Source organism: Sceloporus occidentalis, unplaced genomic scaffold, assembly GCF_023333645.1.
Source record: "Sceloporus occidentalis isolate IW3139 unplaced genomic scaffold, rSceOcc1.0.p SCAF_5, whole genome shotgun sequence".
Taxonomy (NCBI): domain Eukaryota; kingdom Metazoa; phylum Chordata; class Lepidosauria; order Squamata; family Phrynosomatidae; genus Sceloporus; species Sceloporus occidentalis.
The window spans coordinates 83,396,185-83,419,368 of NW_028316985.1; the positions used below are offsets into that span (position 1 = coordinate 83,396,185).

General features: G+C 39.4%; 1 protein-coding gene across 4 annotated transcripts in view; it reads left to right on the forward strand.

The window, feature by feature from the left end:
• The window catches only part of RELN (reelin), a 354,155-nt gene that overhangs the window by 77,963 nt on the left and 253,008 nt on the right, over positions 1–23,184 (forward strand). For all 4 annotated transcript variants that reach the window (XM_089524577.1, XM_089524576.1, XM_089524579.1 and 1 more), the window contains exon 3: positions 20,380–20,515. In XM_089524577.1, the coding sequence (XP_089380703.1) occupies positions 20,380–20,515 (136 nt within the window). The remainder of the gene's footprint in view (positions 1–20,379; positions 20,516–23,184) is intronic.

The window sequence follows — 23,184 nt, forward strand, 5'->3', positions numbered from 1 at the left end:
CAAAAGTACAACTTATACACACAGTAGTAATTCAAACAGAGATATCGTGCAAGATTAACTGAAATAGAAATATCGAAATTGGACAGCAGAAGCTGAGAGCTGTAGAGTGGGGGATATTTATCAGTCCTGCAGAGGATATCACGGAAAGTGGAATGTTGTTCAGACAGCATCTGAGGGAACTTAGCAATTGAAGGAGCCCCTTTGTGCACATAAGAGGCTGGAGCTAGGACTGATATTTGTATCTGATTTCTAACTTAAGAGGTACTTGGTGAAACCTTGCAGTGCAGTAAAGAACTGATAGTCTTCTCTTCACATGAAACAACAACAGGATTCTGGAATGATGACTTTAATTTTGGACTAACGAAAACATTGAATCCAATGTGGATGATAAGGAAGTTGGCTGGGAACATGATAAGGGGTATATAGGAAAACTGCTCTTACCTACCTTGGTGCAATGAGACCTTGGTGCACAAGGATATACAGAACACCTGGGGGAGGACAGAGTGATCAACAACCCATTTCACCTTTATTTTGGCATTACCTAGATCCTTCACATGTCTATGGATCCACGTTTCTTTCCCATGAGAAATTTCCCTGTGTTTCAAAGGTCATTGTGACCTCTTAAAACATGCCTGGCTCTAGATATAGAATACAGTGGACCCTTCTTCTACACTGGGGTTTGGTTCCAAGATCCCCCCATGGATAACAAAATCTGTGGATGCTCAAGTCCCATTAAATATAATGACATAGCAAAATGGTGTCTCATAAAAAATGGAAAATCAAGGTTTGATATTTGAAATTTATACTTTTTTTTTTAATATTTTCAAACCATGGATGCTTGAATCCATATATAAGAAAGGCCGACTGTATGAAGAGCACCATATACAGCTGGGGGGGTGGGTTAGGCGTGCTAACAGAGCATATGTTTTAAATGCAGAATATCGGAGTTTAAGTCATTGGTATTTTATGGTAAGGATGGAAGGTCTCTTTAGCCATTGTTAACATTATTTGGGTAGGGGCCAATGGTCTGACAGTGGATTGGGGCCACTGTAAAAGCCGCGGGCACTGCACGCCACAGCTGCGATCCAGCCTTTCCAGATTTTGTGCCCTGGAAAGGGTGCGATAGCCTTGGTGGCAGGCTTTACAGTGCTCCCTCAGCGCTGCGTTGTGTGGACGCAGCGTGTGATGCAGCCTGCAGTGTCACGCCACCCTGGGGGTGGAGTCAGAGCATGTGTTGTGTAGATGCTATGCCCCGACTCTGCCCTCAACTCGGCCTTTAAGGTTGGTGTGTACAGGGGGTATGAGTCTATGAATTGTAGCAATGACTAATGCAATGAAATGAGTTCCTTTTCTGCCATTTTAACAGTAATGAATTATTGGGCTGGGGAGTTTGCATTGAGTTACAAAATGAGTTGAAATACTTTCAAAAATAGGCCTCTAGGTTTTGGCAAACAGACTCAGATGTTTTTGCATAATGAAAAGTTACCAGTGAAATTTAACATAGCATATTGTTCTGAAATCAAGGTTGCCTTCTTGGTCTCTTTACCTATATATTTATGCCTTCAGATACATAGCAAGCACAAATGCCTTGTGACATTACAGACATACTGAAGTCAAATGGAATCACAGTCACTCTGATAGTTCTTGACTGGCTAACATAAAAACATAATTATCATTACAATGAATCAATAAATACTGACAACATTAGCTGCTGGATAAAGAATATGAGTTGTAACGAATCTGCATTAGATGAAAAGCCCTTTGGCTTTGAACTAATGGAACTTATCCTTTAGAATACACAGCCACAAACTGGGGCTAAGAAATGGAAGGTTCTATTTGAAACCATGTATATATACAGTTTGTGGCTGTGTATTCTAAAGGATAAGTTCCATTAGTTCAAAGCCACACACACACACACACACACACACACACACATATATATATATATATATATATATATACAAGAAACAAAGAACAAAAAACAGCCCAAGCCTTGTTTTTCATCCCAGCTCAATTAAAGTCATTACTTTATCTTATAAAACAAGTTTCCCTCCTCTTTCTGTATTCAGCCAACTTGGAATTTCTCCTTGGCTGTTGGGTTGTGTATGTCGTGTGCCTTCAAATCAGTTCTGACTTATGGCTGCTCTAAGGCCTATCATAGGGTTTTCTTGGCGAGATTTGTTCAGAGGAGGTTTCCCATTGCCTCCCCTGAGGCTGAGAGCCTGTGACTTGCTCAAGGTCACCAGTGGATTTCATGGCTGAATGGGAATTGAACCCTGATCTCCAGAGTTGTAGTCCAATGCTCAAACCACTACACAACACTGGCTCTTCCCTGGCAGTTACTTCAGTATTATTACCAACAATGCCTTGAACTTCTTAGAAGAAATGTATGATATGTAGAAATGTAATTTTTTAAAAAAATAGTCATGCTGTAACCTGATAGATTAATGATATCATTCTACTAGTTAGTTAGCAAGCATCAGCAGTGATTCATTTTTATAGGGAGAAATAAACTGGGAAAGGCAAAGATATTATCTGCTTTTTAAAAATCTTCAGCTTTAAGTTCCCCCTCCTTGAGCTTGAGAACTTGGTGGAATAGAACCTGTTTCAATGGCCCTCTTCTCATATGTCTTTTGAAGGCACTGATATTTAAAGTGTAGCTAATGATTTCATTTGAATGTAAAACTATAAATATAAGACTATTTTTAAGACATCAAAGTAACTTTAATAGCTTTTAAAACTAGCTAGAATAAGGACCTGGACATCAGCAGTAGTAAGTGCATTCTTGCAACAGATGTCATCCCAGTTAGATATCTAATAAATAATTTTAGAAGATGAGAAGTCAAAATCAAAGTCATTTTGTGCAGAGTACTGGCAGACATGGTGGTTGTCAGCATTTTCCCTTGCAAATTGAGGGCCAATCTAGAGTTGACATCAAATGTGTTCTCACATTTAATATGTTGGTTTTAATAAATGCAACTAGCAGTACCAGGGGTGTCTTTATGATAATTAATCCAACCACTATGCCATGCTGGCTCTCTTATCACATTCATTAGCTTCATAGAATTTTCCCAGTGCATGTGCTTTGCAGTGGTGATTTGGCAACATGTATGCACTCAGGGCTCCCATTCTCTTCAGATTCTGATCTGTCAAGATGGGAGACAGAAATACATTTCTTTCCCTAAACAAAATTGGATCCTCGATTCACCAGGCCTAGTCTAATTTTAGTGAGAGTGAGAGGGGAAGGAAAGTCCTCTTCAATACAGACATCCATTGTCATTTATCTTTGGCCATTTAATGCCCATTCTTCCCTCCAGTCGTCCAAGCCCTAAACTTCAAGAAAAATGACACCATTACATTGCCTTTTCAGTGAGCTTGGGACTTGTTAATTGCCCTGGGAATAAAGCAAAACAAAATTGCATCTTCTGCCTTGGCTACAGTTGGTGGATAATTATAATTTATATTCCATTTACAACCAACTCCTTTGCTGACATTTGCCTTTTTAGACTACTCTTCTTTGCTAACAAGGTAGACCCTGAGAGGAATGAGAGTTCAGAAACGCCATTAAACATTACATTTCATCAGTTAAAGTGACTTACATAGATCAATTTATTGCAATGCAATTTTTTTCAAGGTAAAAAGTGTACATTCAGTATTTACAAATGACTGTATGAACCTACCTTGTGTGCTTGTGCATGGGTCCTTTCCTTGTTTCATAAAGAGCCTGCATCCTTAATGTCAACGTTTCTATCTCTGCTATAGTGCCATTACCAAGAATAACAGACAAATGCCCCTGTGGCACTGGTGACCTTACTTCTGCTACTGCCATTCTATTCATTTTGTTTCAGTAATAAATCTTAGGCAGTATTTATGTAAGTGCATAATATAGTACTCTGCTGTAATAGTTCTGTGCTCTTCAGCATTTTTGTGTGTATTTTAATATATTTATTGCAAATGTTACATTGATGTTTTTATTTGTATTAACTTCTGCTGCTGAGCTGGTAGGAATCTTTTTAGCATGGTTAAATGAACTGTGATAACCTGCTATTTAATGCTTTAATTGCGGCTGTGTTATTTATTCTACTTTGTTAGGAACTGGGTGTTGTACAGCTTATTTAAATGTGTTATTATTATTTTGGACAAATTTGATTGTGATAGAATATTTTTGTGCTTTTATCCCTTCCAAATTTCTTTAAGATAATTAAAGGAGAGGGTGGAACATCCTGTGGTGATGCTTCATAACAGAGTTCTTTTCACTGTATCTTATATTTTTATTTTGCAATGTTGAAGTCATTTATAGTAGTATGCAGACTTCTTGAATCAATCGGTGTTATGCAAGAGTAAGTCCTACTGTACACCACAAAAAACACCTATAGAACTGTGATCAATAAAAAAATGAAAGAAAAATATCTGAAGACAGTTTTGTGAAGCATGGATTTCACAGATACCTTTAGGATAATAAACCACTTTAGAAAAGTAGAAGTCAAAAAGCATCCAGAATTTATATGGACATTGCTATCAAAAGCAATGCTGTCTTAACATCTCCATCAAAAGAAACACTTTGTTTTTTACATTTAAAGTTAATCCCTCTCACTGATGCCAAGAAGAGATTAGATTACTCTTCTATGCCTGGGGCAGTCCCTCTAATTATCATAAGGACACCCCTGGTACTGGTAGTTACATTTATTAAAACCAGCATATTAAATGTAAGAACACATTTGATGTCAAATCTAGTTTGGCCCTCAGTTTGCAAGGGAAGATGCTGAGAACCACTATGTCTGCCCATTACTCTGCACAAAATGATTTTGATTTCTCAAATTATTATCCAAAAGATATCTATCTGGGATCACATTCTATTTCAAGAATGCACTTACTATATCTGATGTCCAAGTCCCTATGCCTCCTTCTAGCTGGTTTTAAACACTATTAAACCTACATTTGTTTCTTAAAAATAGTCTTATATTTATAGTTTTGCATTTCAATGAAGTCATTATCTACACTAACGATATCAGTGCATTCAAAGCACATATGAGCAGGGGGCCATTCAAACAAGTTCCTTACCACAAAGATCCCAAGCTCAAGGATGAGGAAAAGGCCCAAAACAGATGGGCAAATGGGGGCAGTGTCTAGCCATTTGGGGGCATGGTATTTAGACTCTGAAGCACCTAGATGCCACCTTGAGTCTGTGCCAGGGCTGCCTAAGTCAGCCCCAAACCAGCCCCAAAAAGAGTGGATCTTTTTTGCTCCTTTCCATGGTTCATTTGGGACCGTGACAGGAGGCACCCTTGGGGTTGTGGTGTGTGTTCGCTGCGGCCCGGGACAATCAGGCTAGGAGCGTCTTCTGGCCGCTCCTTCCTGCCATCTGCTGATAATTTTTTAAAAGAAGTAGATAATATTGTTGCCCTTCTCAGTTCCTTTCTCCCTATACAAATTGTTGGTAATAAAAATGAAGCAATAGTCAAGGGAGAATCAGTGTGATATAGTGGTTTGAGCATTGACCACGACTTTAGAGACCAGAATTCAATTCCTGCTTAGCCATGAAATCCACTGGTGACCCTGGGCAAGTCACAGTTCTCAGCCTGAGAGGGAGGCAATGGCAAACCTTCTCTGAACAAATCTTGCCAAGAAAAGCCCATGATAGTGTTACGTTAAGCCGAAATCTTCTGAATTTGGTGTGTTTGTTTTCCCTGTGGCCCCAGATGGAGTCTTGGCAACCATAATCTCAGAGCTGAGTGGTCACGTCCACACTGCCCCATAAGCACATCAAACAGAAGGGTTTGGGAGTCGCAAATGAGAAACTTTAACACCTCCGAAGTCAGGAAGACAGGCCATTGAGGCAGGATGTTTGGCCAGAAAAGCCAGATAAGGCTGATTTACAACCTCATTCTCACCCCGGACATTGCCAAGACCAAGCAATCCTTTACAATGTAGATTTAATTTCCTTTGATGTAGGACAAACACTTTTGCCTTCAGGCTAGGTTTTGCCTATAAAAGATTCCCAAAATCCTTTGTTAGTGGGCTAGTTAGAAGGCACGGGGACTCTCTGTCTCTGTGAACTCTTACCAGTCCCAATACATTCGTTCCTCCCTGCTCCGCTCTCCAGAACGGCCATATCTATGCCATCCCCATCACCTTGGACCCGGAGTTAAGCCTCATCTTGTGTAAGTATCACCGTTAGTTCAGCCTCCAACTATTCCAAGCTAACTCCTGATTTCTTTAGTCCTGGCATGTATGTGTGAGTGAACATGGATTTTTGTCTGACTTTCCCCCTTATTAAAAGAAACATTTCATGTAGAGAATTTTGCCTCTGCAAAATTCCTTTTATGTCTTTTCTCTCTCTGTATACAGGTGGGAAACTTTCCCATAAAGGTTGCTTGTAGCACAACCTAATAATTAACTGAGCTAATTAAAAATTCACCTACAGATATTACTTAACAACAATAGGTTCACATTAAGGTTTCCATAAGTTGGAAATGACTTGAAGGCATGCAACAACAACATTCAAATCCAAGCATACCATGCCAGGTTTCAGATCATTGTCATAAAGCAAATATCACTTTAAAGTGAATTACAGCCTCTTTTTTTTGCCAGTGTATATAAGAGCCTGAAAACATATTTACATTATCATTTATTAAGTGTGCAATAGTGCCAGGGCAAAAAAGATGCAAAAGTAAAAATAATAAATAAAAATGTATCACTAAGGCCCTGTACAGATCAACACAGTGCCAAAGGAGAACCGTATAGCTGCAGCACTGGAACTATTGCACACTTTCTAGGGAGTTTACCACACGGGCCCTGAAATGGGCCTGTTGCGTCCTAAAACATGCGCACGCAGGGGCGCACACGGAACAGGTTGGGGCTGAGGACGGCATTTTACTGCACACTGGAATGCCACCTTTGCCGCCAGGCGTTCCAATCGCGTCCCCGTCCCATTCCAGAGGGTGCCATTTCTGAGAACGCTTTAGAACTGTCCTCAGAAATCACGCCCTTGGCACGGAACAGGGACGCAATTGGAACACCCGGCGGCAAAGATGGCATTCCAGTGTGCAGTAAAATGCCATCCTCAGCCCCATCCTGTTCCGTGCACGCCCCTGCACACGCATGTTCTAGAACGCAACGGGCCCTCATGATCTCCTAATGAGGGGAGATACGGTTAGCAACAACAAACCAAGCTTGGGATTTTTAAACTTCTATTTACAATTACAAAAGAGCATTGCACAAAGCCAAGCTTTGTGACATCCTGTTTATATGACAGAAAGCTATGATGGCCTCAGAAGTAGGCTGGAACTTTTTCTTTGGCTTACACTGCTTTCTTCTTCCAGAAGGATTGTGGTGAGGATGACTGTGCAGCCCTGGGTAGCTACTTAGATCTGGCTATATGATGACAGCACTTGGGCAAGTGAATAATTTAAATAGGAAACTGAAACAGTTTTGCAGTGAGTGCTTAAAAATAATCAGAAAGGTGGTGAAAAACTTAATTACAAAATATAATCAGTTTCTAGATATTATTGTGCTTTGTTTTCTTTCTTCCCACTTTCTCTTTTGATGTCATAAGCATAGCCTCTTTGTTTTTTACGGTCTGTTTTTAAGTTTTGCTCATTATTAATTGGGAAAACTCTAAAAGTAGAATTGTCACATGCCCTTAAAGGCTCAAGAATTTCTTTGCATAATTTTAATGGCAATCCTGTTATTTTTCTAAGACTTGACTTACGACTTCTAGCATCTGGAGTTGATAACGTGATTATGCAAGGGAATAGGGAATACCAGGGAGAAAGAAGTCCCATTAACATACTACTAGGGGGCTGAGATTAATGAAGGTTAAAAAAAAAAGCTAAGCTTTCTGATCTGCTAATCTGCCTTACAAGAAAAACAATTAAGAAGCCATATCAGACTCACCATGCTCCCCCAACTTACCTATGTTTCTTTTGGAAATCAATGGGGTAGCACAAATATTACTTAGAGGGAGGAATTTGGCTGTAATTCTTCGTGTCTCTTGAGAGCACTTTCTCTCATTAAAGCCAGATTGACAGGTCAGAAGCTGAGTGTTTTTCCTTTTCCTTTTTGCCCATTATTTTTGCCTGCTGCTTGAGGTTGTGTAATTTTATTTATTTGATAATTTAGCCATATTTGGAATAAACCTTAATATAATTTTAGTGAGGTATTATTTGTGAAGGCGAGACTCACCCATTGAACTACTTTTCTCGGATGGCAGCCCAGTGGGTCTTTTTGATCCCACCTCTGTCACCAATCTGTCACGGAGTGGCAACTATCCCAGTTTGCCACCTAATTTGTGATGCGACACTCGAACTCAGTTTTCACCTCCACTGCCACTACACTAGAACTCTCTCTAGATGCAAGCCCTTGGGAGTCTTCAAATTACCTCTCAAATTACCTATAGAAACTGATGAACGACCAAAAAAACACCACCACTCAAGAGTGCTGCTTGAGTTCAGAGTTAATGTTGTGTGAAAACTTATGTGCAATCTTTTGAACAACATAGAATCCTGTGACACCTTTCATAAGTTGCATTAGGGGAGGGTTAGTACATCACTGTCTTTCTAGCTGGAGCAAGCACATGAAAATATTGCTTAATATGGTAAAAGATTTTGTAGAACCCAAGTTAGTTACAATGCATGCAACATTGCAGAGACTTTTGAATACCCCCTTAACTGTTAGCTTTTGGCAGTGAAGTCTTGGAAGCAGAGACAGATTATTCTCTTTTCTATAAAGAAACATGCTGTTTCTGAACAAATGAAGGAGCTTTCAGTTTCAGATTCAGGGACTGTTACAAAGAGCAGCAGTGTTGCCATCTTTGAAAGAAATATACTTTAGGTAGGGCTTCTGTCTCTTGGTAGAAAACACCATGGCCATACATCATTATTTTCATGTTAATATTTTATCCTGTTGACATATCCTCTTGGCTGTAATAAAATATATCCCTTTGTCCCAGTTAACAATTTCAAAAGCATCCTTCTTGTTCCATATGTTATATAAACAGACTGGCTGGGTGAAGCAGCTTTCTTTCATTTCTACATGTTAAAAAAATTGTTCACTTTAACCCAGCATGGAGAAACCACCAAATTGCACTATTTTTCTGGCCATTAATGGCAGGATGAGACAGCCATTCTGTGCCACCTCAGGCAGTGCTAAATGGAGAGTTGCTTTCTACAAGCCTATGGTTATCCAATGAACTAATTTGCCATTAGAGAAGAAAAAGAGAAGGAGAAGAAATTGACGTGTTTAGGCAGTAGCTAGTGTTTGGTCATAAATCTAAAACCTAAGGTGAGTTACTGTTGCAAAGTGCTGGCTCAAATTTCACTTTGGCTGCATAATCTTTTAAAAATAAGTGGATTTCTTTTGTTTTTGTTTTTAATACAAGATAAACAAATTGATCACTGGGTCTGACTCATCCACACCTTCCCATCATTTAGCTCCCCCACGGATATTGATAACCCTACATACTTATCCATAACTACAATGATCTCCATCATATAAAGTTCACACCATACACCTACATGCATGCCTACATTGACAAGGCAATCATGTAATGAGTACATGCACATAAAGAAAGCCAGGTGCACTTAGGCAAACAAGTATTTAGATTTGATACCAGCCTTCAAATCCAGAAATTCTAAGCAAGAAAGTAAGTGGAGAAAGGATTCTGAGAACCTATCTCTAAAATTAAATAGAGCAGGTTCCGTGCTGTGTAAAGCTTCTCTTATCCATTCACACAAAAATGTTAATATTTTAGAAAGAATATAACAAAAGGTAGCATTAAGTACCAGGTGATGTATGCACAGAGATTGAATGGAAAACTCCAACTAGGCTTTGAGCACAAGTGGATTATCTCACCAGTGATTCCATTTGCTCTTCAGCGAGCATTGAGTAACTGCATAATATATGCATTTTGGTATGTTTTACTACTTTCTCTCTATTTACTAAATTATCTTGTCTTCAGATACTCCTGTTTTGTTCTCTAGATATGCCCCCAATTGACAGTGAACATCTTTAAAAGTCTTGGGTATATCAGACAGTAGTATCCATTTCTGACCTCCCTTTCTACAAATACACATGGTTAATAAATTTACAAAGAATTTTAATCAGTGTCTTAGGGAATTATGTAAATGTGAGGCTATATTCTACTCCCAGTAGGTTCTCATTTACATATGCGTAACTCATGTCAGCTTGATCTCATAAATCCCTGAGATGAAGATACATTTCTAGTGGGTTCTGACAAAAGGCTTGCTTGGAAAATGTTAATTAACTACCCATCAAATTCAGGTCATTTAAAAGATTAAGGAAAAGTATCAACTTCATATATTGTGGGCAAGACACAACTGTGTCTTTTTAATAAAGGGAAGTCCATGGGTTTTTCCTAGTAACAGGCTTTTTAACTGCCTTGCATGAAAATGGAATATAATAATATTAAATATAAAGCCAGTTTAGCGCTTACGTTGCTTGGCTTACTTATATGCATGGAGAGAGAAAAAAATTGATGAGGAAGGTATTTCAGTGGAGATGTGTAGAACAGAGGCGCTACTTTGCCCCATGGTTGTTTTTCATGTGAGGAAGACACATGACACAGCATAGTGGAAAGGGCAGGGCTAGCATATTAATTTTTCTCAGGTATCCAGTTTGACCCTATCTTGCATGCTTGGATAAGACCGATAATTCCCACTGGGTTTCCACTTGTGTTACTCTAGTGCCAGATTATTTGGAAGGAAAACAATGGCGGGATACAGACCGCCGCTTTGCGGCGGTCTCCCGCCGGCGCCATTTGCTCCGCAAGGGAGCCGCAGCAGCCAAACCGCGCGGCTCCCGCACGGAGCAAAAAAGAAGCTCCATTTCGGAGCTTCTTTTTGCGGCGCCTTTATGATGTCGCAAGGCGCCACTGGCGCATTCGCGACGTCATAGGCGCCGCGACACATCTGGACGCTATGCGTCCAGTACGTAAACATGGCGGCCCCCATGTGGAAGGGGCGCCGCCATGTTGTACGTATTCTATACGTACTAGGGTTAGGGGGGTGCGGAAGCACCGCCCCTTCCTAACCCTAGTACGTATAGAAGATGTACTATATGGCGGTTTGTATCCCGCCAATAGCACTCAAAATTAAGATACTGTTGTGCTTTATATAAAATCTCTCGGATAAGAGCTGATTTGGATGCCAACTTTAAGTCAGAAGCAATGAGAGAGGCATCCAACGCCTCCGCCATTACTGTTAGACTGGATCAATTTGAGTCGGTAAGTACTAAGGACGTGGACAAGCTCCTTAGTAGTCTGAAAAAAACAACTTGCCCTCTTGACCCTTGCCCATCCTGGCTGGCTGTCCAGGGGGGTGATATAGTCAAGCTGATGCTGAAAAATATAATCAATGCATCCTTCAGGGAGGGTACCCTGCCTTCTTGTCTTAAGGAGGCAGTGGTCAGACCACTCTTAAAAAAGCCCTCCCTGGACCCTCTGGATAGAAATAACTATAGGCCAGTCTCGTTGTTGCCATTCTTGAGCAAGGTGATCGAGAGGGCGGTCGCCAATCAACTACAGGCAGTCTTGGATGAAGCTGATTATCTGGACCCATTTCAAACCGGATTCAGGGCAGGATACGGAGTTGAGACGGCCTTGGTCGCCTTAGTCGATGATCTCCGTCTAGGCATCGACAGGGGAAGTGTGACCCTGCTGGTGCTCTTAGACCTCTCAGCGGCCTTCGATACCATCGACCATGGTATCCTTCTGGAACGCCTGAGCAAGTTAGGTATCAGAGGCACTGTTCTACATTGGTTCTGGTCCTACCTCTCAGGCAGATTCCAGATGGTGGCGCTAGGAGACAGTTGCTCTTCTAAAAGAGAGATAAAATTTGGTGTACCCCAGGGCGCAATATTGTCTCCTATGCTGTTTAACATTTACATGAAGCCGCTGGGAAAAATCATCCGGAGACATGGGGCAGGATGTTATCAGTACGCTGATGACACCCAAATATATTTCTCTATGTCTCAGACTGATGCAGTGACTAAGGATGGCATCTCTCCTCTGAATGCCTGTCTTGGGGCGGTAATGGACTGGATGAGGGAAAACCGACTCAAGCTGAATCCAGGTAAGACGGAGGTACTTGTTATAGGAAACCCAAGCCCAGGTATGGAATTATGTCAGCCAGTTCTGGATGGGGTCACACTTCCCCTGAAAGACTCTGTCCGCAGCTTGGGGGTGCTCCTTGACTCGTCGCTTCACCTGACAGCTCAGGTGGATGCGACAGTCAGGAGCACTTGTTATCAGCTTCGGCTGATACGCCAGCCGCGCCCCTTCCTGGAGCAGGGAGACCTTGAAACAGTTGTACATGCGCTGGTCACCTCTCGATTGGACTTCTGTAATGCGCTCTACATGGGGCTACCCTTGTGCCAAGTTCAGAAACTTCAACTTGTACAAAATATGGCAGCCAGGTTAATTACAGGTACTCGTCGTACCGATCACATAACACCGGTTTTGAAATCCCTTCACTGGCTGCCAATTAGTTTCCGGGCAAGGTACAAGGTGTTGGTGATTACCTTCAAAGCACTACATGGCTTGGGTCCAGAATACTTAAGAGATCACCTCCTTCCATACTGTCCGTCCCGCACTCTAAGGTCCTTGGGGAAGAATCTACTTCAGCCAATAAGATCTAGGCTAACTTCAGTCACCCAGAGGGCCTTTTCCATCACAGCTCCGAAGCTATGGAATGACCTGCCGAAGGAGATCCGTAACATTTCTACTCTTACAGCCTTTAAGAAGGCTCTTAAGACGGATCTCTTCCAGCAGGCCTTCCCTACCTAGTTCCTCTCCCCATTTACTGTGACTTATGTCACTCTGTCCACCAATTCTTCTCTTAAATTTAATGAGAAGAATTAAATTAAAATTAATTAAAATAAAATCCTTGCCTCAAGAAGAAGAGCCCTCCCTCCATGACATCACCATCAGACCTGGGAGGAAATTAAAAAGAGAGACCCAACTTCCATCAGGCCTAACTGTGAATGTACTCACTTCGCTCTCTTTAATTTTATTGTATTTTATTTATTTATTGTATTTTATTTTATTATCTTTATTTTTACTGTTGTGACCCGCCTGGATTCCTTGTGATTGGGCGGGCTATAAATAAATCATCATCATCATCATCATCATCATCATTATTATTATTTATTTTCCATGTAAGCATAATCATCAAATTGAAGAAGTACATATTAAAAACCACTACCAAAATTGCATGAGTAGTAACTGTGATCTTTCAGGATACATGAAATGTTGATGGATAAGCTGTGGGAACAAGAAAGGATGTAGAAGTATAGGAAAGAATGGAAGAAGAAAGGCTGAAACAGATGGCCTGGCAAAGCTGCCTTCCAGGCAGCGTGGGAGCATGGCATTTAGATGCCACGTGACCCCCAAGACATCTTGAAGCAACCCAGCTGTTTAGATATGGGCAGCTTCAAGAAGCTCCAGCGGCATGGCATTTATACTCCGCACACCACTGGAGAACCCTGCAGCCAGTTTCAAGCTGCTGCAGGGCGGTAAAAGCTGTTTTTTTGCTGGCTGAAAAAGGAGCTGATCTTTGCCATTCTGTTTTTGGCCAGCTTCAGGGTGGATTGGGGCTGTGGGCATATGCTTGCTGTGGCCCCAATCCACCTTGAAGCTGGGGTGGCTTCAAGCCGCCCCTGCAAAAGCTGGATTGGGGCCACAGCAAGCATATGCCCATGGCCCCAATCCACCTTGAAGCTGGCCTTGGGACAGTGTGTTTCGCCCCGAAATCACCTTGACCACACCTTCACACAACCATCTGGCTTGTAATGGCGCAGTGGTTAAATGCCTGTACTGCAGCCACTCACTCAAAACCATAAGGTTGCAAGTTCAATACCAGCGAAAGGGCTCAAGTTCGACTTACTGGATGTTCAGGTATAATTAGGGGCAGACTAACAGTTGCAGCAAGTTTTGAAATGATGAAGAGCTGGAATTCATTAAAATGGGTACAGCCTTGTGGGTCTAAAGAAGTGCATCTGCTCTTAAAAAATAGATTTTTGAATAAGGAATGGATGTATCACTTCAAATTCTTTATTATGGTCAAAGACTAATGGATGTAGTCTCTTAATGCAGTGAATTATGTGAAACCAATCCCAAGTAAATTCTTGAAACAATCCTAATTTGTATGAAAATACTGGCTAGTTTTGTTTATAATGGTGAACCATAGTTTAATAAATAAACCATGGTTCACAAGTAGAAAATAAGTGCTTTGAGCCCCACCCCATCCTCTCTCTCTCTCTGTACTGTACTCTTTATCTTTCTCTCTTCTAAATATGACTTAAAACAAACTGGTGGTTCAAAGCAAAACCAGTAAACTACGGTAGATTGTTTAAATCATCACTTCTTTTGGGGGGGGGGGGTAAATGAAACAAATTCAAATGAAACTGAAAGTCTCCTTTCTGGCTATATGAAGGTGGGGAGGTGGGGTGAGGGTGAAGTGTGCAAATCCAATATTGGTGATGCTTCTCTCCTGCTTTTGCTAGCTTTTTGTTTAAACTCCAATTTAAACAGATTTAATACAGTCATGAACTTCAATTTTTTATGCCTTCTACTTCTACAAATTGGACTTGTACATGCTTAGCTCAAAACCTGTTTGTATTGTTGTGTTAATTTTTTAAAAAATAATGAATATTTAATTTTAAAATTTTACTGATTAATATAAAAATGATTCTGCCAATCTTTTTCATATTCACTGCATCTCAGCAGGTAATTCAGTATGTAAATCTACATATTATTACTACTACATCATATAATTTCCCTACTGTTCCGCTCAAAAATATATTCGACATTAAAAAAATGTCTAAAATCTAGATAAAACATTTGTTTCTTTTTAAAAGTGCCTTTTATCTTTGGGTAACGTTTTCCCTGTCATCTTGTGAGGCTGTGAGGTTGTTTTTTTAAAGAAGAAAATAATTTATAAAACAATATATTTTCTATATTTGAAAAAAACTAAAACTGACACAGCCTACTGATCAGGAAAAAAGCAGATCTTTTTTAAATTGTCAGTATGCTTTCCAGCTTTGTCTTACTTAATAATTTATCAAGCCTTGCTAACCCCCAATTGATTGCAAAGTCAGCAAGTGTTTTGGAAGTCTCTTGTATTCTATCAAACTAGATGCATTATTTTTCCTGTGAAACAAAATGTAATCACCCAGAAAAAAATCAATCAGAAGCCCTATGTTAAATATCAATGTAGTTCACTTAGGCCTCCATTCTAAATGTTATTGGATGGTTACTAACTGAGTAGTTTCACTGATTTTAATGGGATTAATCATATAAGAGTTGATTACACAGTAATTCTATGCATTATTCCTATCTCTGAATAAGTAAATAAGTACTGTTTAACAATCGCATTCGCAGATGTATCCTAATGCAACAGTTTTTTTCTATGGGGTGAAACTACTAAACTTTTTCTATGGAGTGAAACTACAAAAGAGCAAATGGTCACTGGCGGTGAATCTATACTGTAAAAATAATGCAATTTGACAACACTTGAAATGCTGAAGCTCCCTCCTATGGAATCCTGGGATTTTTAATTTTACAAGGTCTTTAGCCTTCTCTGCCAAAAAGTGTTGGTGCCTCACAAAACTACAGATCCCAGGATTTTGTAGAAGGGAGCCATGCCAATTAAAGTGGTGTCAAACTTCATTATTTCAACAGCGTAGATGCACCCTGAATAGCCCAATTACTTACCAATCATAGGAACAGGATGTACTTTTTCTTCCGAGAATCAAAAGTATTTCTGCTTCCCAACAGGACATTTTGTTCATGACTTTCTTCCTCCACTTATTTCTCTCTTTCCTTCATAAACCGCTTATTTCCTGGAGTTTAAAACTGTGCTTTCTAATTACATCTAAACTGGGAAACTGTGGTTTAAACATTTTTGTGCTTCGATTCTGGTTTGCCATTCAGGATTGTAGGCAGCTCCTGCTTGAATCATGCTAGAGTAGACTTTTAAATGTTTTACTTAATATAATGATTTTTAGTGTTATATGGCTTCACATTATTTTTAATGATGTTGTTCAAGTCATATGCTCTCAGACTCAATGGGAAGGCAATAGGAAGGCTCTGAAAAACTCTTGCCAAGAAAACCTTGTGAAAGGTTCGCTTTAGGATCGCCATGAGTCGGAAAGGACTTGAAGGTGCACAGCATCAGCTATAGTTGCCTTAAGCATTGTTTTAGGGGGAAAGTGAGGTAAAATAGATAATTCTCCTCTTCCTCCAAATGTTATTCAGAAACCATGGAAACACTGAATTATGGTATGAGCGTCAAGGTGGAAGGAATAGGTAGGGTGGGTATGTAGAGACAGCATTCACTCTTGGTTGGATAAATCGTGGTTTATCAGATCAATATTCTTTGACCTGAAGTGGGACACTTTAGCATAATGGTTTAGTAACAGAGGGTACACTGCATTGTAGAAACAATGCAGGTTGACACCATTTTAGCTGCAATGACTCCATCATACAGAATCCTGGCTAACGATTTCATAAAACTACTAATCCCAAGATTCCATAGGATGGAGGTATAGCACTTAAAGTGTTGTCCAGCTGCATTATTTCTACAGTGTAGATGCACCATGAATTGTGTAACAGGAAGTTCCCAGTTCACTCTTGGTCTGCCTTACTCTTTAGGTAGCATCTTATCGCCAGCTCCCATCTGTGACATGGGGATCATCATCATCATCATCATCATCATCATCATCATCATCATCATCATCATCATCATCTATCTTGTAGGATTTTCTTTTTTTAAGGATTACTAAAATGATGTATGTGATGCTCTCTCAAAACAATATATAAAATGCTATGTAAATACTAAGTATTATTACTATAACAGCTTTAATCTTCACATTAGAGGTGCTTACAGAGATTCATTGATTCTCTCCATGGCTCTTTGCAGTGCTGGAGCCCTACCTGCAAGTTTCTGCAGGCAGCCTTAACTTGATTTAAGTTACAGAGATGTTTTATTACAGTGAATGCCAGAGAGCAGAGTAGGTTATACATTCTTATATGGCTAAGCTGTTTGTTTCTTCTTCTTTTTTATGTGGCTTTGGGTCAGGGATGATATATAGTCAGCAATCCTAATAGTTCCTTTGAAAAGCAATATACAGTGGAGAGAGACATAACTGGCTGTTGTGGTATATAAATTATTTCAACACAATGAGCACAAACAATAAAACTCAAGGGAAGCAGAGTTCAGAGAGGTTCTTCTTCACATTTAAGTAGCATATGATTTAGTGATGCTCAGTTGCTGTAGACCTTGGATATATGTCCTGATGACCTAGCTACATTTAAACATTCTGATAATTTTTAGAGGGCTTTATTTGTCATATGCACAAATAAAACTATTTGTTAAAGATATACACTTACTAGTACAAACTAGTACCGTACCAATATTTTGAGAATGTTCTGGTCATCTTTAACTGAAAGTCAAGCACATTATTTTTAAATATGTGGCATTTCTTTACCCACCAGGTTTGTTTTGAGAACTGCGGTACAATTATTTAATGTCTGGGTGTGCCTCCCCCGGTTCCCAGCAGTACTGTCTGGATTAACATCCATGTTGGTTCATTTTCTTATTGAAAGACAGCAGTTACTGGGATGCTTTCCAGGTGGAAAAAGGACAGCTGGATTTGTTCACAACACGGCACTACAGTAATATGAATATTGGAGATATATGGCAAGATGAAAACATAATCCCACCCTCCTGTATTTCATAGTAATATTTTTGTCAGTTTAGGGTGCATTTCTAAACTTTTTTGGGATCAAGCCATAGAATGGAATAAATGTGCATATGAATCAGGTCTTAACTTTTAGTTTAGTGATACTGTTAAATTATTTCCCCAAGATTATTATTTTCAGGTCAGCACATCTTTATTTGACCTCTACGAAAAGAATTTAGCCACACACACACACACACGCACACACACACATACTTTTTAATAGTCATGTTCAGAAATTGATAAAGATTATTAATTAAAATGATGACATTCGAAGAATATGTTATCACTGTATGGATACAAAACTAATAAATCAAGAATTGGTGTAGTTAAGCTGAACTACAAAAAAATTCAGTGATTTGAACGGAGGACTGTATTCCAAGGGAGATGTCTCACAAAGGGCTCTTAATGCTACCAGTTGGAAGGAAATCTACTGCTTGTCATCTTCCTTTCTTAATACATTGTTGGGTTGGGTTTGGGATTTTGGTAAGAAAAAAAGATGGAAGAATCAGTGTGTGGGGAAAAGACAGCATGCAAAATGAAGACAACATCATTTGGCTCCCCTGTCAAATTGCATGAATTAAACAGGATGTGTTCACAATAAAATGTCATCTGGAAGCATCCTAAATTTCAAACTTGTTTGATCCAAGCTGGAATGTGTGGAGTCACCTTTTACTGCATGCTCAGTGAAAGATCTCATCCAGGTGGGCCAATACTGCTCATAAATGTTGGACTATATTAGTGTTTCTGTGCAGTGGGCCCTTGGTATCCACTGGTTTGGTTCCAGGCCTCCCTTTGGATACTGAAGTCCCATTTTATACAGTTCATGGATTGCTCGATTCTCATTATATGCAATGGTGTAGTAAAATGGTGAACCTTACAGAAAATGGTAAAATCAAGGTTTGCATTTTGGGTTAAAAAAAAAAAACATTTAAGCTATGGATCCAAAGATATAGTGGACCAATTGTATTTTATACCTTGTAATAGTTGTTCTCACTCCTTTATCCTATACATATGTCCAATCTTTTTTTCCTGCTTGAAGTGTGATTAACTGTGGTGTGTATGGCGTTTCTTTCCTGCCTGTCATTCACTCTGTGAGCTCAACACCTCTTTCCCCTCTCCCTCCATGCTTCTCCCCCAGAATCCCCATCCTGGCCTGGCTTCTTCTTCTTCTTATTATTATTATTATTATTTACTTTGTTTGGATATTTTCAAAATGTCCAGATAGGTACACATACAGCTCCTGCAAATTGTCAGGCTTTTGGAGTGGTTGGGTGAATTTCTACATTGGACCTGTTCTGTGCTTAAGACTACATCATTGTTAAAAATGCATTGTGTCGATTGAGGCATAATAGGCTGCTGGATAGTTGGCTATTTTTTGGAGGCTCAATTAGATATCCTTCTGATCCTTTCTAACCATCTCTGTGATCCTATGAATCTGGTCCCCCACTATATTTGCTAAAGATATTTCAGATACTTGAATTTGGTTGTGAAATGGCTTGGGGGCCACTGGTTGAAATGATGGATATACAGATCTTTGAAATAAATAAATGTGAAGCAAAAGTGGGCAAAGCAGCTTAAATCAAATCGAACACAAGAGAATTAGGAAAACGTCACTAGTACATATGCTCTGTATTACACTTTATGCTCTATATTATACAGCCTCAGATTAATCATCCTGGCTTCCAAGGAGAGTTCAGACTTGATCTGTCCAAGGGCCCATTTGTTTGTCTTTTTGGCTGTCTGCTGTGTCCTCAGCACTCTTCTCCAGCATCACATCTTAAATGAGTTTATTTTCTTTGGGATATTTGAAAACTACACTGGAAATATGTATTTTTCCTTTCAACTGCAAGAAAACTGCAGAAATTATTTGTCCTTTTGTGCAAGGATGCAATAGTTGCAAATGTAAGTCCCTAATGCATATTAATTTCCCTCAGTTGATACCAATCAAACGGATGAACATGTGAATGGATGAACATACAGTCAGCTCTTCATATTAGTTGGCATTACGTTGTGGACGCCTCTCTCCTCCCCTGCAGATATCAAAGTCCACAGGACCTTGTTCCCATTGTTCCCAACGGTGGCACAGTGTGTGCACGACTGCATTGATGTGGCTGTGTACAGTGCCACCTTTGGGAAGTACTGGGTGGGGCCATCTGTGGATGCTCCAAACTATGGATGGCAAGCCTGCAGAAGAGGAGAGCTGACTGTAGATGAATTCTTTTCAGTTAAGGCACTTTATGTATTAAACTGGAAGTCATCAAGGGGTTGCAGGTTCCTTATTTGATAACTGTTATATCTAATGATGTTGTAAATGTGTGGATGTACCATCATGACTACAAGTAAAAAAACCATGCCAGTTCATCCCATGCTGGGGGGAAAAGTTTTAAATATTACATATAAGAAAACATAGTGATGGAATTTCAATCAAAATGATTAGATTCCTTTAACATTAATATTCATGTCTGAAATAGCTAGAACGATTAGGATATTGCATATATAATGGCCATACAACTGAATGTATTATAAATTTCTTACACATATTTCTGAAGCAATGCAATGGATCTTTTGCATTTAAATGAATATATGTTTCATAGTGTTTTTTAAATGTTTTCCGTGCAGGAATAATGGCTGATCACCAGTTTGGAAATCAGTTCATGTGCAGCGTGGTTGCATCGCATGTAAGCCATCTACCAACAACAAATCTCAGTTTTGTTTGGATTGCCCCACCTGCAGGAACAGGCTGTGTGAATTTTATGTAAGTTTCCAGCATTGTTACAAAACTGAATTAAAGTTATTTTTTGTAGCAAGATTGTAAAAAATAACATGTACAGAGAAGTCCACATTCGTATATCTCAACATACATGAATTATGGTTTACATTTTGCGGGTCTTCTCAACAAAGGCTTTCTAGTCCAGTATTATGCTGAAATAACAGCATTACGCATCCACATTTGCAACCAGCAGATTTATTTGGCATCTCGTATGGAAATAAGTACTCACTTCCCCATAGTTTCTCCAGCATTTGTTAGATTAATGTTTGTCTATATATTTCATTTTAGTGGAGTTAGATATCAATGATATATTGTTTTTAAAGCATGTTCTCTTGTATTGGAAGACTTTGATCTGCTTACCCTTCATGGGCCTACAACTATTGCAGGACAATCTTACTTCATTAGTCATAACACCTGGCAGAAAGATTCATATGCCCTCTTTGACCTTTCCACATTTTGATGTATCACAACTTGGAAATGAAATGGATTTAATTGGCATTGTTACCACTTGATGTATATAAGATATTTAACACTGTGGAGGTGCAAAATGCAAAGGTGTTTTGAAATTTCGAAATTTCTCAACAAACTGTTGGTATAGCATGAAATTGAATACTGAATTGAGTTTTGAATTTGGTTTGTAGCTATATCCTGTATCTGAGAGCAGAAAAATCTTTATAAAAACAGAGAACCAAATATTTTCTTGGTAGATGACCACATGCTTACTCTTGGTATAACTGATACAACTGACAGACATTACCATTAGCTCAGTTGTCAACAAGCCATAAACCAGCACCATGAGGCCTTAACATGATTGTCTTACTGGCAAATTTCCTTATTATCAGTACTGCATTATGTTCTTGGTATATCTGCCAATATAAAGCACTCTTGAGCAGTGTTTTCCCCTGTATGTATATGTCTGTGTTTATGTGTGTGTGGCTTCAAGTCTTTTCCTAGGAAGGCTTTTCTCACAGCTTTTTACTGACTGGCACAAGATGACCATAGCAGGATAATTTGGTAGATGGTCATGAAATGCTTGATTTTGATTCCATATCATGCTCTATTAAGAATTATTTAAAAGAATATGAGCGTATGACAGTGCTACTTACACAGGTGTCTGCTTAACAGTTCTCTCAGCTTCTTTGTACAAAGGTTTATGCACAATAATATTAATAGATGTTCTCTGCTAAATTCCTATTTACATGATAACATTTATTTTTGCTGTTGTGTTCCTTCAAGTTGTTTCCAATTTATGGTGGGCCTAAGGTGAATCTGTCAGGAGTTTTCTTGGCAATATGTGGATGGAGGGGGTTTGCCTTTGCCCTCCTCTGAGGCTGAGAGAATATGACTTGCCCAAAGTCACCCAATGGGATTTCATGGCTGAGTGAGGATTCGAACCCTGCTCTTTGTAATCACTCAAACCATTACACCCATAAGTAATTATCCTTCTATAAAAAACACTAATGGCTTCTTGTGTTTATGGCTGAGCTGAGATTTGAACCAAGCCACTATATACACATACCCTTAGCCACTATATTGTTTTTTGTTGTTGTTAGCTGCCCTTGAGTTGACCCGAACTCATGGCAAGACTGTGCATGAGACATCTCCAAGACCCCCTGTCCTCCCCTGCCCTGAACAGTTCTTGCAGAGTCAGGTCTCTAATGTCCATGATTGAATCCAGCCATTTGAAATGTGGTCTTCCTCTCCTTCTGCTGCCTTTTACCTTTCCTAGCATTATTGTCTTTACCACTCTTTCCACAAATCACCAGGATTTTGTTGCCCATATATTACATTCTTTCTTTTTATCTGTGTCTCTTCCTAAAGGTTTTATCAATTGACAGATTTGTTTTGATGCTTTCCAGACTGCAAATCTTGGCATACAACATAAATCTCTTCTTCTAGGGTCATCATATCAACATAGATAGAAACTTTTATCTTTGGGGAAACTCAGCATAAGTGAGACTGGTTAAAACAACCCTTACATACAGTAAATCTCATTGGTTCAATGGGACTGTTGCAGTTTGGACTAACAACTAGATTTAGCCCACTCTTCTTTTTTTTCTGATGAGGAGCAACTACCGGTATATTGCTCACAATAGTTCCACCCTAAATGCCACAACATTTAAGGATACTTTGAAGGAACTGTGTTGTCATCCCTAATTAATAACAGCCATATAGGAGACATTTAAGGTTGGCATAATGTGTAAAAAGTGTCCAAATTAGAGATGATTAGCATTTGGGAATTGAAACACGAAAATAAGCCTTCCTAGGCTGGTATTGGTAGGAGTATGATTCAGCTTAGTCTTTGAAAAGAAGAGACAGCTCACTCCTCATATTAATTCATTTCCAGCCTTTTAACTGAAACAGTTCACAGGTTTGCTAATTAGTTCCTGATATTTTGTAAGTCTGGTATATAAGAACTGAACAGATGCTGCTCAGCTGCCCTTGAAAGCTTTAAGAAGATAACAGCTTCCAATACCAAAGTGCTACCCTGGATTTTATCAGGAGGACTGACTGTTGTTGTTGTTGTTGTTGTTTAACTATTAGAAAACATATGTGCAAATGATTAAAAATGGCCAAAATCTGAAATTGATGGTGTTTATTCTTAGGTTAAAGTTTCTCTAGATACGGCCACATGCTTCATTAATTGAGAACCA